General features: G+C 42.8%; 1 protein-coding gene across 3 annotated transcripts; it reads right to left on the bottom strand.

Moving 5' to 3' along the window:
- Nucleotides 1-262: 262 nt before the first annotated feature.
- On the bottom strand, nt 263-18,657 carry LOC129842555 (NCK-interacting protein with SH3 domain-like). Of its 3 annotated transcripts, none has more exons than XM_055911154.1 (13): nt 17,962-18,657; nt 10,619-10,731; nt 7,984-8,161; nt 7,789-7,864; nt 6,950-7,521; nt 5,379-5,549; nt 4,942-5,028; nt 4,618-4,756; nt 4,130-4,210; nt 3,794-3,922; nt 2,966-3,055; nt 2,619-2,791; nt 263-2,424 (listed from the first exon to the last, which is right to left on the bottom strand). In XM_055911154.1, exons 1-13 carry the CDS (start codon nt 18,130-18,132, stop codon nt 2,209-2,211), a joined length of 2,196 nt encoding a protein of 731 aa, XP_055767129.1. In that variant the 5' UTR covers nt 18,133-18,657; the 3' UTR covers nt 263-2,208. The 3 variants fall into 3 exon arrangements, with proteins under 3 accessions (XP_055767129.1, XP_055767138.1, XP_055767146.1); XM_055911163.1 differs by lacking the exon at nt 17,962-18,657 and adding an exon at nt 12,567-17,950; XM_055911171.1 differs by lacking the exon at nt 17,962-18,657 and adding an exon at nt 10,921-12,551.
- Between the last annotated feature and the right edge of the window lie 13 nt (nt 18,658-18,670).

The raw sequence follows: 18,670 nt of genomic DNA, 5'->3' as shown, positions 1-18,670 counted from the left end.
GCGTTTCAACAGTGCATCCCATTTATAAAGCCTTAGTGTTCGACCATAAATGCTTCATATTTTTATAGGCCTACACTACAGTAAGAATTAAACATTTCCTCTCACAAAATATTGGACCCTACTTTTTCAAAATACTATTTCATATAAATGGCAAACATTTGGTATTGCTAAATATGCATCAAAATCATCTTGTTTTATTAAAATGTTGATATTTACCCGAAATGTGTACAGTACACTAACAAAAAACAACTGGAACCCTCACTGTTCATTGAGATGTTTATTAGTTGATTGTAAACATTAAGAAAATACACTTTGTTGCACCACCCCTCTCTGAACAACCATTTCAGATATATTTAATTGGGAAAATATAGTTCAGTTGGTTTTATTGCTATAACACAGTCGTACCTTAAGGGACAATGGAGGCTCAAACCTACAGGGACGATGATAAAACCATACATAGTTACGAAAATATACACAAACCGCACATAGACACACACATGCATAGCTTTTATGCATGAACACTGGATAATAAAAACACATACGTCAGAGAAAATACACTCTGGTATATATGTTTGTGTAAACACTTCCTTTTAAGTGTGTGTTAGGTATACGTGCATCATGACGGCCACGACTATTTTGCCACATAAACACTTCCCCCTATTAGCTCTAACAGAGCCAAGTAAAAATAAACTATGACACAAAGAGAGAAAGAGCTCTGACAGAGAGGGAGACAGTGACTCAGAGAAGTCAGTAAGAGTGAGAGTTGCAAAATAAAAATTGTGTGTCGTGCAAAACTGGTGGAAACTAAGAAGATAAGCTTTGTGTCTTGTAGGCTGATTCTCAGGGGTACTATAGTAAAGGGTTAAATTACAGTAGGGGGCATAGTAGAGTGCCATCCTAAGGATGGGAGACACCATACTGTGGTAACTGATAGATTTCAGACCAAAATGATCAGGGCAAAGCAATCAATCAATCTAGGTGACAAGTCCCTTAGTTAACCCCAGACTACATTTAAAAAAAAAAAAAATACTGACCAATCGAATCTTATCAATCCCTTATTATTTCCTATGAATAAATAACTACATTCCCTTTCAGAGAGCCATAGCGATATAGGAAGTTAGTCAAGGCTTAGTATGTAGAAGCAGCGTGTTACAGCTTGTTATTACAGTACCGTTACGTTCCATCTACAGCACAAGCAGCAGAGCAGAGTAAGAGTGGTCTGGTTGAGAAGAATTTAGAGCATGTCATACTTTAGCCATGCCTAGAGTGGAGGTTACTGTAGATAAAGTGTAGGGAAAAAAGCAAGGTAACAAGAAATGGCGAAAGCAAGGTCACAAGTAACGGCGAAAGCAAGGTCACAAGTAATGGCGAAAGCAAGGTCACAAGTAATGGCGAAAGCAAGGTCACAAGTAATGGCGAAAGCAAGGTCACAAGTAATGGCGAAAGCAGGGTCACAAGTTGTGCTCAGTCAGAGAATCACAGCCATAGATATTAAGGTAAATGAGGCTCATGTAGCAGCATTGCCATTGCAATAAATAGTGAGTATTAAACTAACCTCAAAGCCTAGAATGTATTATGTATTATTGTCAGAGGTCTGGTTTCCAGGACACAGATTAAGCCTAGTTAATATAGATTCTCCGTTGAGCACGCTTTTCAGTCCAGAACTTGGCTTCATCAGTGTCTAGGAAACTGGACCAGAATGTTTTGTTATCAGTATAATCACCTAATTTGTCTTTTCTTTGAAGTGTCTCAGTAACATACTGTGAGGCCATGCCAGGTGGTGAGGAATAAGAGTGATCAAGAAACATGAATAGACTGAAAGTAAGAAGACGGTATACAGCACACCAGTCCCAGGGTTACAAGACCCTCCGTTCACACCGCAGTTTGGTCCCTCAGTACAAGGGAGCACATTTAAAGCACAATGCAGTATGCTGTTGGGTAACTTGAATCCTCCGTCATAAGAGCTACATAGCATTATCATAATCATGACACAACGGATGCAATCAACCGCCGCGACAGCTGGTGCTCATGCCGTCTTTTATCTCATAACTGTAAGAAGTGTGACGGAGGGTTGTAACACTCAGAAACTAAGTAGCTGACTACAGTCCTTCCGTCAACCCTAGGAAGTGCCACAGTACCATCCCTCGGTATAAAGGAGACAGACTACCGGCTCATGAGTGCACACCACCGCTGTCATATTCAGTCGTCCTAGGTGTCTCTGATCTGAGGGAATTCCTTGTAGATCTCCTGCACTATTAGCTTATCCATCTGTTTGGCCGTGGACCCGCCCTCGTCCGCTCCCGAGTCGTCCTCTCTTAGAATCCTTTGCAGCGCGCCCTGCAGGTCGGAGAGGCGGTGCCGGTGCTCCAGGTAGTCTGTGGAGCGCATGACGGAGTGCATGAGCGCGAGGTACTCCATTCTCAACTGGGAGGAGGAGGAAAAAAAGAAAGAAAGATCGGAAGGTGAAAGAGAGAGAGGGCGAGAGGCCATTAACACAGTCATTATACAGCGGACATTCGCTTTCCTGTTCGGGATGATGTCATGGCGAGGGTTCCTGCTGGCTGGCCAATGGAAAGAGGAGTGGTGTGTGTGTGTGTGTGTGTGTGTATCAGTCTCACCTTTTCCCCAGATGAGAGGTCAGAGATGCATCGAACAGCGATATCTATCATCACCATCATGTCCGTGCGGTAGAAGATGTTAGCAGAGTCTCGGCTGGCGAAGACATCCTGCAGGAACTTAAGTACTGAGTGTGGGGCAGGGGGAGCATGTTTAAAGACACACACAGGGTCATCTGGAGAGGAGAGAAAGAACAAGTAAGAGAGAGATAAAGGGAAAAAGGAAGCATAGAATGTAAAAACAGAAAACAAATGGCAATGGAATGAGAGTGGGTTGAAAAAAATACGATTGAATTGAAATGTATTGAATTGCATTGAATAAAATCCATGTTAACAAGTGTGTGCCTCACCTCCTCGGTTTAGTAGCAGCACTATTTTCTCAGAAAAGAGCTTCACGTTTTTCTTGATCAAAGTCTGCATTATCACGTTGCTGCTGGGCACTGAGAGAGAGAGAGACAGAACATACAGTATCCACGTTCAAATAACACACTTTACACTACCACAAATACCACACTTCGAAGGTCAAACACACACAGTTCAAGTAATTCAAAATCTTTCAAAAGAGGACTTGGGTCTCTATTATCCCAAAGCATAAAGCAGTTGATAGGGAACATTCCCGATTCACTATTCTGATGGCACATTAAAGGGGCCCTTCACCATTTCTTCACCTCACATTGATTAAATACATTATTAAATTGGTATGGTGCTGCAGATCACGATGAATATGAGGTTGAAAAGTAGTCAAGTAGCCCTTTAAAGTGCCAATCCGCAGTTAAAACTCTGACAAAGCGTTTACCCGTCAATGTTTCGGGAACAAAGCTGAGGGATGGGGCTGGAGAATTGTAACCACTCTCACATTTATAGACAGATCTATGGATGCAAGGAATGACCATCCATGATATAACGATTATAGTTTTAACCTTATTTTGAGACTACACAGTGTATGTTTACTACTACTTTTGTTTACAAACATTAGAGTAAAACAAGCTTATATTTTGGGTTCTGACGGGGTACGATAGTTGAACTAAGCTCGTCATGAGGCGTTTATAAGTTATGTTCTTCAGGAATCAATGGGTACATATGAATCATTTAGAAGTGAAGTCCAAAATGGATGTAGAAACTGCAGATGGCTAAAAACTAAAAGGTGTTTGCTCTGTCTAAAGCCTCTGTCCACTCACCTGTGAGGTGCAGGTTGAAGGCCAGGATGAGGTTGACGCAGAGGTCAGGGAGCTGTTCCGTGGGGTCAGAGGGAAGACCCTCCTCTACCACATCTAGCAGGAACTGAACAAAGCTAGCGTTTAAGTGCTCTGTGCAGGGAGGGATGGAGAGAGAGAGACACAGAGAGAGAGAGGAGAAAATGTCAATTATATCAATCAATCAATCAATATATACATTTTAGACTTTTGTTTCTATAGCTGACACATTTGGCTTTTAAAGCAATATCGTGGTGATATTTAAGGGGGTTAGGGGATATTGCACGTACCATAGTAAGGGTTAGGGGATATTGCACGTACCATAGTGGTGATATGGCACCTGCTCCCCCATAGAGAAGATCATAGTCAGGACCAAGGATGTATAGCACATCTTCTGATGCTCTGGGGGGGGGGGGGGGGGGGGGGTTAGAGATACAGGCACACACACGTTAATGAAAGAGATACAGGCACACACACATTAATGAAAGAGATACAGGCACACACACATTAATGAAAGAGATACAGGCACACACACATTAATGAAAGAGATACAGGCACACACACATTAATGAAAGAAATATAGTGGGGCACAGATATGCTGAATAATAGAGACTGAATCAGAAAGACATAAGGAAGGACACCGAGGTCTCAAAGAGGGAGAGAAAAGAAAGAAATGGATGCCAGAGGAATAGATGGATACAACGAGAGAGAGAGAGACAGGCAGATGGAGAGTGAGACAGAGAGAGAGAAAGGCAGAGGAAGTAAGAAAGAAAGAAAGAGAGCGAGAGAGAGAGGGGAGGCCTCCTCACCCTGTGTGTCAGTCTGTAGGTCTCTGGCCAGCTCCATGGGCAGGATGGAGTTGAGGAGGGTGGAGATGAGGGCAGAGTCCAGGCTACACATCGCCCCAAACACCTTAAGCAACAGCAGGCGTAGAGACACTCGGTGCTCCTGCACAGTGGCACACAGGAAGTAACACACAGTTACACATCGCTTACAACGTGCCAGTGAGACGTCACTCAATCTATGATAATGAAGTACATTCCTAGCACCAACAACACATTTAACAATAGTGCGGTCCTCTTGGGTGGGCAACAGGAGAACAGTAGCGACGGTGTGGGAGTAGAATTGCTTACCATCTGATAGTAGGACACTAGTGACAGCACTGGCTCAGAGTGGTTGACCCTGCACATCCTCTTACACACCACTGGATCTGCATCCGTCTGGACACACACACACACACACACACACACACACACACACACACACACACACACACACACACACACACACACACACACACACACACACACACACACACACACACACACACACACACACACACACACACACATACACACACACACACACACTTCCTTAGATTCAACAAAGGTCTCAGTGGTCCTCTCACATCAAACCCCAACAGGTAATCAAAGAAAGAGTTTGGCTCCGTCCCAAGCAGAACCCTATTCTCCATGTAGTGCGCTAAACAGGAAATAGGGTGCCATTTTGGACACAGCCGCTATCCAGGTGCCAGCCCTGAGTCAACTGTCCCCGAGTTCACGTGTCTCACCAGTATCTTCAGCAGCTCCTCCAGGTAACATGCGATGAGGGAGTGGTCTTCGTAAAGGGCCCAGCTGCGCTGCTGAGAGTCGTCGACGTGACGGGCGAGGTCGCCTAATATGACCTCCAGGCGCTGTTCATCGTGACACACTTGTCCCTGTGGCAACGCAGATCTCTGATCCTACAGGGAGAGGTCAGGGGGGGGAGGTATGTTACGTGCACGTGGAATCTGTTTGACCTGCCAAAGAGCCACTTCGGATGGAAACATTGTCACAATTATAGTCGGTATAAAGAGCATTGTAGTTTGCAGGCTTTCCGGGTTTCTTTGTGTACAGTTTCTCGTCAGGCGCGGATGTATAACGTGCGCATTTGACAACGTCACTTCCTAGAGCAGGGGTTGTCAACTAGATTTTAGCCTCGGGCCGACGTTTTCTTGAGTGGATGGTCAGGGGGCCGGTATATAATTTACAATTCATTTGAAGACCGCAAATTGACGGCAAGAAGCCCAAACATAAATAATATTTGACCAAAACGTAATAATTTGATACAACAGTAGCTAAGATAGGGAGAAGTCTGTCCACAATAAAGCGCTACTCTGCCTTCTTAACAACACTATCAACAAGGCAGGTCCTACAGGCCCTAGTTTTGTCGCACCGGGACTACTGTTCAGTAGTATGGTCAGCTGCCACAAAGAGGGACCTCTGAAAATTACAATTGACTCAGAACAGGGTGACCTTTAAATGTACAAAGAGATCTAACATTAATAATATGCATGTAAATCTCTCATGGCTCAAAGTGGAGGAGAGATTGACTTCATCACTCCTTGTTTTTGTAAGAAGTGTTGACATGCTGAATGCACCGAGGTGTCGGTCTAAACTACTAGCACACAGCTCGGACACCCATGCATACCCCACAAAACATGCCACCAGAGGTTTCTTCACAATCCCCAAGTCAAGAACAGAATCTTGGGGGTGCACAGTACTACATAGAGCAGTTGAATCAGATTTCAAAAACAGATAAAAATACACCTTATAGAACAGCGAGGACTGTGAAGAGACACACATACGACACACGCTCTACAGTACACACACGTACACATGGATTTTGTCATGTAGATATGTGATAGTAGAGTATGGAGTAGTGGCCTGAGGGAACACACTTCATGTGTTGTGAAAAGTGTTATGAAATGTAATATATTTTTTCTTGTATATAACTGCCTTAATGTTGCTGGACCACAGGAAGAGGGAGCCTTAATACAAATACAAATTCCAAATCTTGCTTACATTTGTATAGGATCACATATAATCTCTATTATGTGGGAATACTTTGGAACAATTTTCCAAAATTATAATCACCTTGAGCTGATTTGCTGGTGTTTTTACAGTATTTTATGTCCAACAATAAAAACGGGAAAAAAATAAAAAATACTCTGAAAATTTAAAATCATTGCAGCCAAAATTCGTTCAGCGGGCTGCCAGTTGGAGAACCCTGTTCTGGAAGGTGTGGTTATAACACAGTCCTAACATGAAATATTGGAGCAAGTTAGTTGACATCCTACGACTATACGGTTACGTGACTGACCTTGCTCTCTACCAATGAGAGGAGGACCTTCTCTAAGGCAGAGGAGGCTTGAGGAAGGGTGGTCTGCAGGTGACCCACGACCACACCCACCGCCACCCGAGACAGCTCGTAACTCAGGCCCGTGTTGCTCCGAACCAGCTCGATAAGCTCCGCCCCTGTTGTCCCGGGAACAGGCTCTGAGTTAGAGGGGCTGCCGGGGGTGCTTTCAGCGACAGAGGGCGGGGCAAGAGGCCAGTCGGTTTCTGTTTGGTCCTCGGTGCTGGGCTGTGGTGGTGGAGTGGGCTGTGGTGGTGGAGTGGGCTGTGGTGGTGGTGGTTCGGGGGCATGGCCCTTCTTTGAGGGAACTGGCTGGGGAGAGGGAGTAGAGGGGGACAGGTTGTCTGGAGGATGGGGTGGGGGCTTCACACGACTTGGCACTGGGGGCGGGGTGCTGGCAACGCTTGTCAGGCTGACATCAGAGGACACCACCGAGTGGGAGGAGACAGAGTCCAGGGAGGCGGAGCTGACCGAGGGGGACAGGCCAGTCCCGGCAGGAGGGGTAGGGCCAGGAGGTGGAGGAATGGAAAACTCTGCTGAGAACGAGAGAACAAGGAAAACTAAGGAAGTGCGGGAGAGGATAGAGTCAGTGTAGAAGTAATGTTGCAGTAGATTGCATGAGTAGTGTGTATATGTGTGTGTGTGTGTGTGTGTGTGTGTGTGTGTGTGTGTGTGTGTGTGTGTGTGTGTGTGTGTGTGTGTGTGTGTGTGTGTGTGTGTGTGTGTGTGTGTGTGTGCGCTTGTGTGTGTCTGGATAGAAGATGAGTAGCTCTGCGTCTCCATGGTGATAGTGAGACAGTCACCTGGGCGTCGGCTGGCTCTTTGTTTCTCAGGAGGGGGAGGGGTTATGGGTGCTGCACGGCGGGGCTGAGGAGGCACCTGCAAGAGAGAAGAGTAAATATCAGGATATTTATGTGCATGCACTTGTCTCAGGTTCCTCAAAAAATTGACTATGAAGTATTCTTGTTCAGGTGTGTATGAATACTAGTCTGCAATACCTGGTAAAGCCCTTGAAGATTGTCGGTACTCTCTGACAGGGTGCGGCTGACACCATTGGGTGGTTGAGGGGTGTGGCTGAGGGACAGTTCGCTGGTAGATGAGGGCAGGCCCTGCTTGTGACTGGATGAAGTTGGACTTCGCCTTGACAGGGTCTCCTTCCTGTGATGGATCAACTTCCTGTTCCAGACAGACACACAGAGAGAGAGAGAGAGAGAGTGGCTATGTCTGAAACAGCATTTAATACTACTAAAATAGTGGACCAGGCTAAATAATGAATAGGGGGCTATTTCAGATGGAGCTTATGAAGATAACTGATCACAATGCAGAAAATGCACCAATCAGGAACCTGCAGCATGACGATTCTACATAGTGACCATTCAAATATCAGACAACATGAAACTAGTTTGCATGCGTGGTTGTGTATGGTATAACAATAGGAGCAGGGCCGTGCACAGACCTTTTCAGGGGACAGGTGCTCTAAATGCCTCAGTAGCCAAAACATTTTTATTTGTATTTTTTTATTTTACATAGGCCAATTTATTTCTGTAACACACTCACTCATCATCACCAATTGTAATCAAGCTAGTTACAGTGCCTCCTAAAGACATTATTGACATTGTGAAAAAAGGGTGGGCTCACTTACAGAAAAAACACATGTATTTGACGTGTACACGTGTAGTGTTCCAAAAATGCATGTTTTCATGTGATCTTGTGTGAAGTTAATGTGATAACGTGAAAAAATGTCAAGCAACATGAAACTACACGTGAAAGCGGGCCTGATTTCATGTGAAATCATGTGATTTTCAAACGTAAAATCATGTGGTTTTTCTGTAAAGTCCATCAGCTGATCATGAAGTTGATGACTGATGTAAAACTGCTAGTTAGCTAGCCTGATTTCTTTTACTGATTGTGATTTACCTCTGCGTCATTCCACAAGAAATAGGATTTCGACACCCACCATCTCAGATTATTCTGATATAATTTCTGTAGTTAGAAACACCTAAGATTAGAATTCCTGCAACATTATTTTGATCTCTGAGAAATTAAGCTAACTGATTTCACACAAATTGGCCCTTTTCATTTATAGAATTGATATAATATTTAACAAATATAGTAACTAACATCCGATTTGTACAAAAATTCTTCCAAACGATGAGTGAGACATGAGGGAGACCAAAAAAAATGGCAAAAGCTACCCACGGACCCACCACACCCCACACTAACGGCAAGTATACAGTATAAGTTCTCTATGTTTGACAAGTAGTATAAAGCTGTGGCTTGGTGTATTGTTTATTCATACTACACTGAACAAAAATATCAATTAAACATGTAAAGTGTTGGTCCTGTGTTTCATGAGCTGAAATAAAATATCCCAGAAATGTTCCACAAAAAAGTGTATTTTTCTAACATTTTACATCTCTGTTAGTGAGCATTTCTTCTTTGCCAAAATAATCCATCAACCAGACAGGTGTGGAATATCAAGAAGCTGATTAAATAGCATGATCATTACATAAGTGCACCGTGTGCTGGGGACAATAAAATGCCTCTCTAAAATGTGCAGTTTTGTCAGACAACGCCAAAGATGTCTCAAGTTTTGAGGGAGTGTGAAATTGGCATGCTGACTGCAGGAATGTCCACCAGAGCTGTGCCAGAGAATTTAATGTTAATTTCTCTACCACTTGCCGTCTAAAATGTTGTTTTAGAGAATTTGGCAGTACGTCCAACCGGCCTTCGTGTGGGCGAGAGGTTTGGACAAACTGAATTGCATTGATGGAGGACTGGCTTGACTTGCGAGGATGACCACACAATTTATTTTCTACATGAGCAAAAGCTAATGGTTTTCTACCCAATGTTGCAAAAAAAAAATTTTGATCCACTTGATACATACAAGAGACCAGTAAAATTGATAAAAGGTTGTGGCAGTAGCAGGAACAGCAGCATCAGTGGGCAAAACGGTGTACTTTCACTAATTTATGAGGGGAAATGCAAGCAACTTCAATGGCTAATTTCTCTGAACAGGGGGGGACATCATTAAATTCACTGAGATTACATAGTATGAATAAACAAAACTCCAGCAATACACTACTTGTCAAACATAGAGAACTGATACTGTATACTGGCCGTTGGGGTAGTCTTGGTGTTGGGGGTCCGTGGATGACTTCATTGTTATGAAGAGGTTTGTTCCAAATCGGATGTTGGGTACTATATTTATTGAATATTATATGAATCCTATCAATTGAAATGTCCAATTTGGGTTCAATCAATTTTCTTAGTTCAAATTGTCTTTCAACAAATGTAACAGGAATGCTTATCGTATCTGTTTCTAATTACAGAAACCATTTCAGAACAATCTGAAATGGTGTCATGACTTGCTGAAATGACTTGACGATGACTTGCGGGCAGTGGGTTCCGAAGAAAAATGACCGAAACATTTCTGAAAAAATAAAACATTTAGGGGGGAATTTTATTACCACCGAAAAGGGCACTTTGGAGACTGGAAGGGCAAAGGGGCATGTGCTCTGCACAGGTAGAGCCCTATTTGTGCACGTGCCTGAATGGGAAAATGTGTGTGCGTGAGTGTGCGTGTGTGTATGCATCTGTGTGTGTTTGTGTGCATGCTAATGTTGTACTCACTGTAGCACGTCTCGCTGCTCCAGGTTGTATTTGCCCCCGTTCTTCATGGCCACGTTATGGATCCCTTCGATGGCCCTGTCGATAGACTGTAACACTTCATCCTGCTCCGGAGCCTGAAGAACAGAGGAAAGGAGGGCAGAGAGAGAGAGAGTGAAATATTCATAATCAGCATTCATTATTATGAAACTGGAAACAAAAACAAACAAAACATTTGGCTGGAAGGCAAAATGGGACTCCGGGCGGAAAATCTAGGACAGCACAGTTATCTAACCAAAACCAAACCCTCTTGAACAGGAACATACCTACTACACGACCCAGGCAGGGACACACTCGGACAGACACAGCAAATCCCGCTGCACAGTCAGAGAATGCACACTGAATATCGGTCTGTTTCACCATTGTTTCGTTTGACTGATTAGTCAGATGAAATTTCAGCAAAACACACTCAGAAACAAGCAGTTCACACTGACTCAATAAAAGTGCATTGGAGCCTCCATCTGTGTGGCTATGACATCATATGGGATGCTAGCCCTTGATCATGACTCTCAGTTCCATTACATTACACATACGAGTCATTGGAGGAAGGTGTCTTCTGTATTTAATTTTTTTAAGAGCCCCGACACTAGGTTTGAACATTAACACACGTCGCTTGCTGTACGGTTTCGGAAGCATAAGGACCTTCTCTTTCATATCGGCGAGAAATAACTTTCATAAAACAAAAGGTTACATTGATACACACCTTTATAGAGTTACGGTTAGTGTTCCCACACGGCCATATATCCATGTTATGGCGCGTGTTTGCGGAAGACAGACGGGAGACAGAGGGACCACATGTGCTAATTAGCTATCTAGTATGCTCCCGACACCTGTGTGTTATGGACGAAGGCCAACAGAAATGTGTTGTCACTGAAAAACACTGTTGGCTGCAACTGTGTTCAATCCGGTTAAAACAGTGAGTGTAAGTGTATATTTTGCATTTGTGAAATTATTTTGATGTAATATGAAAGTAAAGGGCTTTATGTTTCTAGAACCGTACCGCAATAGAGAATCGATTCACGTTTAGATGGAGCATTTGGCTAAGGAACAAATAAATCCCCATCAAAATCCGTCAGTTTAAGCTAGAGATATATGCGTCTCAATCTACTGCATTTGCCAATGTCGGCCTTCCGCATCTGAGGTCGAAGTTGGCCGAGCTACAGCGGTGTTTGCCAGACCATGAAACCAGTGGCGATTTTAACATGTAAATCTTGGTAGGGCAAACAAATGAAAACATTTTGGGGATGTGTGCCAGCAAAGCCACTACACAACACACCACTAAACAATAGATGAATTGCACTATAACAGTGACAAACGGTGCACACAAACTGTTAGGGCCTACATAAAGCTGTCCCAACACCTTACCACTGCTACACCTGGCTATCAGCGGAGCCTTGTCTGGCAACGAAACAGTTCATTCAGACTAATTTACATTTTTTTTTTTAAACATAGCTGATATGACTGACTTGCTTAAACAAATGTGGTTTCTACTGACAATTGAGATGTACAAACTATGGCATAAGAGAACGATGAGCGGATAAGAGGCAACACATAACTTTGATTAAGACATTAATGAGCGAGCTAGGAGGGACGTAGTCAATATATCTATTTGTTTAGCACTTTTGAAATGTACAGCAACAGAATTCAGAACATCGGGTGTTCTTACAGTGTTCTCCCTGTACACCAAGTCAGAACCAAAGGATAAATAAAGTGGGCATATAAGCAGACAATGAAAGCTCTTTCAATATTCAATGATTACATTTCCCTAAAACAGGTTATAGGCTACATGTGCACCACCAAGTCTGAACAGCAGGCGGAATTAAGTAGTATTACTTTCTTAGCTACAGTATACATATCTCCCTGGCATATGACATAATTTATGCAGCAGCATACAGAACATTTTTGGACTCACCTTGTTGTGCTGTGCTTACTTGAACAGGACGGTGGCGCAGCGGTCCTTCGTGGGCAAATTTTGTCATCTAACTTTGTCATCAAAGTCTGGCATTCTCTGGATTTTTGGGTGGGAACTCGGAAAAAAATAAGGTCGAATCAGGATGACGTCAGTGATCTTCAGGTCGTAGCTCTAGAAAGAGGCCCGAGCTCCCGATTTACAATTCTGAGTTGGATGACCATTCAAAACGTACTTTCCCAGTCGGAGCTAGTTTTTTCCCCGAATTCCCAGTTGTCTTGAATTCGCTGTAATCAGATTTCTCAGTTCAGTTGTTTTGAGCGCGGCTGAAATCATGCTGGATTGACAGCATGGCCAATGCTGAATGTTTAGCATTTTAAACTTGGAAAAGAGACCCTTAAACCCAGAATTGGGACTACACATCCACTCTACTGAATAGCAGGCTAGTGATTGCAGTTAGCCTCTGATTCCTTACAAACCACTCACTGTTAAATTTGCAATTTTCAACTTATTGTGTAATGTTTATGTCCAAGGGCCGATGAGCACTGATGCGTTTTATCTATAATTTCTCTTCATATGACAAGGATTAAAAAGGATTTGCCAATAGATTGTTGACTTGACTCATAATGATGACTGCTAGCTAAGATTTTGAAAGTATGATGTTAACATCAGTCCAATCAAAGCTACCGTAGATATAACATGATTTGACATTTTATCTGTGGCCAATTACCTTGAGCCTTCTTGGATGGTCACCTCTAATGTAACTCTATGGCAGCACCCAAGGGGCTTGAATTTTCGAGGTCTACCCTTAGATTTGGCAGTGAGGTAGTGTCCCCATGAGTGACAGAACACTGAGCCAATCACGGTGCATCTAGAGAGCATTACCAACCCCTACGCTCCTTATTTTCCGCTGGCTGCTCCACAACCATGGAAAGCACTGAGCTAGGCTGAAACACCTACCTTACTCAGAAAAGCAAAAAAGAGACCATGTTTGTTTGGAGGGTTTATAAACTCAATGATTCCATTTTTTTTTAAAACGAATTTAACTTTAATTTAATGAGTTGACTCTTCACATTGGGATGATTTCACTGAACAACAAAAGAAAGGGAATATTGAATGATCCCCAATGATCCATCGCAGCTCCCAAAAACGTTTTCAACAAAGTTCTGTAAAATGATAGTCTAGAAACTAAAGCTTTGGTTGTCTTCTTCTCAGGCTTTCATGTATTCTCCCTGGACCTCCTCAAAGTCCACATCTTGAACATCAGACTCTGAGGCCTCATCTTCACTGTCACTTTCCAACCGTGTTGAGGATGGCTCGTTGTCAAGCTCAAAAAGCCTAAAATTTGCCCGGATGCCCACCAATTTTCAACCCTTGTATTAGTCAGCCTGTTGCGTGCTTTGGTGTGTGTGTTCCCAAACAAGGACCAGTTGCGCTCTGAAGCGGCTGATGTTGGTGGGATTTAGAGGATGATAGAGGCAACAGGGGAAAGAGACTCAGATCCACAAAGTCCCTTTCACCAGGTGGCTGATGAGATATGTTAGCACGACTGCCATATTGCATCTCCATACCAACGCCCTTGCTTGGAAGTGTACTTCGCCAGACTGCCAAGAACCTTGCCCTTATCCAGGCCAAGGAGGCAAGACACGATAGTGATGGCCTTGTTGATCTCTGCACCAGACAGGATGCTCTTGCCAGCATACTTGGTGTCCAACATGTATGCTGCGGCGTGTATGGGTTTCAGGCAGAAGTCTTGATGCTTTTTGCCGTATTTCAGAACTGCAGTTTCCTCTGCTTGGAGCAACAGTGAAGTGGGCAGGGCAGTACAGATTTCTTCTCTTACAGAGTAGAGTCTAAACATCAGACAGGATGGCATTGTCTCCCTCAATCCGTGCAATGGCTACTACTATAGGTTTCAGGAGTTTCAGGCTGCTTCCCACTCTCTCACAAAATACATCATCCAGAAGGATCCTCTTGATGGGGCTGTCCATATCAGCAGACTGTGAAATGGCCATTTCTTGGAGAGACTCCTTCCCCTCCAGGAGACTGTCAAACATGATGACAACACCACCCCAACGGGTGTTGCTGGGCAGCTTCAATGTGGTGCTCTTATTCTTCTCACTTTGGTGCTATAACTTGATGACCCTTCACATACATAACCATTTCCTTGGCTCTCTTGTAGAGTGTATCCATTGTTTTCAGTGCCACGATGTCCTTGAGGAGCAGATTCAATGCATGAGCAGCACAGCCAATGGGTGTGATGTGATGGTAGGAAGGACTCCTACACTTTAGACCAAGCAGCCTTCATGTTCACAGCATTGTCTATCACCAGTACAAATACCTTCTGTGGTTCAAGGTCATTGATAACTGCCTTCAGCTCATCTGCAATGTAGAGACTAGTGTGTCTGTTGTCCCTTGTGTCTGTGCTCTTGTAGAATACTGGTTGATGGGGTGGAGATGATGTAGTTAATTATTCCTTGCCCACGAACATTCGACCACCCACAGAGATGATTGCAATACAGTCTGCTTTCTCTATGATTTGCTTGACCTTCACTTGAACTCTGTTGAACTCTGCATCCAGCAAAAAAGTAGATAAAGCAAGCATGGTTGGGAGGGGTGTATGCTGGGTGAAGAACATTCAGAAATCTCTTCCAATACACATTGCCTGTGAGCATCAGAGGTGAACCAGTTGCATACATAGCTCGAGCAAGACATTCATTCGCATTTCTCTGACCACGTTCCTCCATTGAGTCAAAAAAACTTCTGATTCCAGGAGGACCATGAGCTGTTGCTATCGATAAGGTGTCTGATTCATCATTTTCACCACGAATAGAAGTAGAGGGACTTTTGTCAGAGGTTGCTTGTTGTGAGTGCTGATGGAACGTTATGCACTTGGCCAGATGTGTTGCATTCTTCACATATGATTTGGCGCATTATTTGCAAATGTACACAACTTTTCCTTCTACATTAGCTGCAGTGAAATGTCTCCACACATCAGATAGTGCCTGTGGCATTTTCCTGTAAAGATTAGGAAAACATTTGTAAAAAAAAAAAAAAAAAAAAAAAAAGAAGCAAATACAATTCCATGTACAGATAAACAGTTAGCAGTTGGATTAAACAACTCCTTTGTAAGATAAATGTTTTAAAATGAAACATGATGGAAACAGGTGAATTAACACTCCTCAGTTAGCATGCTCAAGCAAGCTAAAAACCCACATGGTAGCAGAAACCAACTAGCAGAAATTGTTAACAAGCTAGAAATTATTTAAACACACTTTGCTGTAGGCTACTATTTACTAGTTAACAAAAACTTATGTATGTCATAAATATATTTACCCCACCCAGTCTTGTAATGAAAACTTAACAGAAAGCATGTAGTCCTTGGCTCAGACAGTGTAGTAGTGTGGGCTCAATAGCATCTCATTAATGTGCAAGATCTTGAGAATCAACTGTACATGTGATGGAAGAGTGCACTGCGCATGCAGAGGGTTGCAATTCCATTGAATTGGGGATAGTTTAACCAAAATATACCCCAAGACCTAGAATTGCCTTATGTGTATCCTACAAAAAAAAGGTTCACTGCTATAAGCTAACTTTTTTTGATGAATTTAAGCAAAAGTCCTGGGCTTAATTTACCGGAAATTTACTGGATAGTTTCCGATCCTTTGCAACCCTAAATATGACTCCAATGTGGAAAGGAGACACTCTCACCATGGTGTTCTCCGTTTTCAGTGTCACGAGACTCGTCTAAAGGTAACCCATACAAATTAATGGAAGTATGGAGGTAGGTGTGTGTCCACAAAAAACTTAAATATTTACTGAGCCATTTATGAATCTGTTATTCAATGCGTTTCTACTGGCTACAGTAGTGGGGTTTTTTTATACCTAAAGGGGTCCTAAAATTCAGTGTTTTAAGGAGAAACGGTAGGCTCCTTAAGAGTACATCTCAGGCTAATGGATGCATGCATGAATCTGTAAGAGTAGCTGTATTCTGTCACAATCTAAGCATAGCTCTAACTCAGGGGTTCACAAACATTTTCACTAGGGGCCCCCCTTCCAGCATTGGGGAACATCTCACGCCCCACCTGCCACGCACGTGCCAGGTCTATTTTTATGGGCACAAGCACTGTTCATGCCACAAAATGTTCACACCTCTCTTGTTAGTGGAGAACATTTCTACATATTTTGTCATGGGGTAAAAAGAAAATGTTGCCGTTTTAAAGCTACATTTCTTGCAATTCCATACATTTTGCCATGTCTCATGTGATACGAGTGACCAAAAAATTACAACAATATCTATGGGCTAAAAAACCTAAATAAAATAAAAACATTAGCTGACATGGGCTAGTTGATCTGTACATTTCTGACAACTTATAAATAGCTCTCTAAGGTATGCAACAACTAACATGAGAAGAGGAACTGATGATGCAAAATCCAAATTCGAAATTGCACCTTGTGCATTCTACTATTACAACTTCCTAACTGACCTATATTTGGCACAGTTAATTCCCTATCTCCATAGAAAGCATAAGACATTTGATTACAGTTGTATTTGTGTTTAGCAATATATCATATGTACTGTACTTGCTCTAATCTCACATCAGTCACGAGATCTGAGATGCGCGTGACACACAAATGATAGACGCTGCGCCACATTTTCATGCAATTTTGGCTTATGTCGCAACGACCCCTGCGGTGCACACCCAGATGGCATTGCGAACTTGCCAAGCCTCTCTGAGCCTCTCTCATTATCCCATTTGAAACATTTTGATTTATTCTTAACATATTTTTGTTAACATGTAAACGTTAGCATAGCGTATTGAATGTGGAAAATACTGTTTAATAATGCAGCAAAAAGTCTAGTATGATAATGTTTACATTCTGCTTTACTCAATTCATATGTATGTACTGTATTATATTGTACTGTATTTTAGTCAATGCCACTCCGGCATTACTCGTCCTAATATTTATATATTTCTTAATTCCATTCTTTTACTTTTAGATTTGTGTGTATTGTAATGATTTGTTAGATATTACTGCACTGTTCAAGGTAGGAACACAAGCATTTCGCTACACCCGCAATAAAATCTGCTAAATATGTGTATGTGACCAATACAATTTGATTTGATTCATGAGAAACAACTGAGGCACAGGCAATGCAGTAGAGCAAAATGATCTGTCTCATGTCTCCCATTCAGGGAGAACCGTCACTTGAAAGCCACAAAAGTAACTGCAGTGAGGTCTATTGGAATGCACGCACCAATTGGACCTCGCCTCCTCGTTCAATTCTCTGTGGTCCACTCTTTTATCATGCTAACAAGCTAGCATGGAGGACCTGCTTGTCAAAATCCACGTCCCACTTTCACTAATCGAGAAAGTGAAAATCCGTTAAACATACCTGAATCCTTTCGATGTAAGAAGCGGGAACGTAGCCGGTTTCGCCCGAACTGCAGCGCGAGCCGAGCCACCAGTGTTTGTTGCTGCGTTCCAGGATCAGAAAGCCCTCCCCGGCCCCGAAGTGGAGCGAGTTGGGCTCCGCGGATCGGAAAGCATACAGAGACCGATACATATTTATTCTGTTTTAAACCACTTGTAATTCCTAAAAACACCGATATGACTGTTTCAGCAAATACACAATTAGCTAGTTCAGTAAATAACTGATGTACCCAGTCTAAGGTAATTTTAAATAGATATTTACGACTTCGCGAATGATTCTCCTGCTTTCTATTTACATTGTAAAATCCAATTTGCGACTTGACCGTTTCAAGCTTGTCCCGTAAACACAGTAGGGGGCGCGCACGCACCCACTCAGAACAACACACAAGCGGGCACGCCTCTTTGGAAGTCAGGCGAATTCATCAATGGCAGCGCTGTCGGAAAAGGCTTCTCGTCCTATCGTTCTTTGTTGTTGTTGTTGTTGTTTTGCAATATAAATCCAACGTATGCAAACTTGCTTCACATGTGCATCAGATATAGGGCCATAATTATGACTGTCCATCCTATCATGTTCCAGTGAAGGACATGATTGGAAACTATTTCCAGATTAGAAATATATACTTTTTTTATGTGCTTTATAATGTTTATTTTTTTATTTTTACCACATGCAT

Source organism: Salvelinus fontinalis, chromosome 3, assembly GCF_029448725.1.
Source record: "Salvelinus fontinalis isolate EN_2023a chromosome 3, ASM2944872v1, whole genome shotgun sequence".
Taxonomy (NCBI): Eukaryota; Metazoa; Chordata; class Actinopteri; order Salmoniformes; family Salmonidae; genus Salvelinus; species Salvelinus fontinalis.
This window is presented reverse-complemented; position numbering and strand designations above follow the sequence as displayed.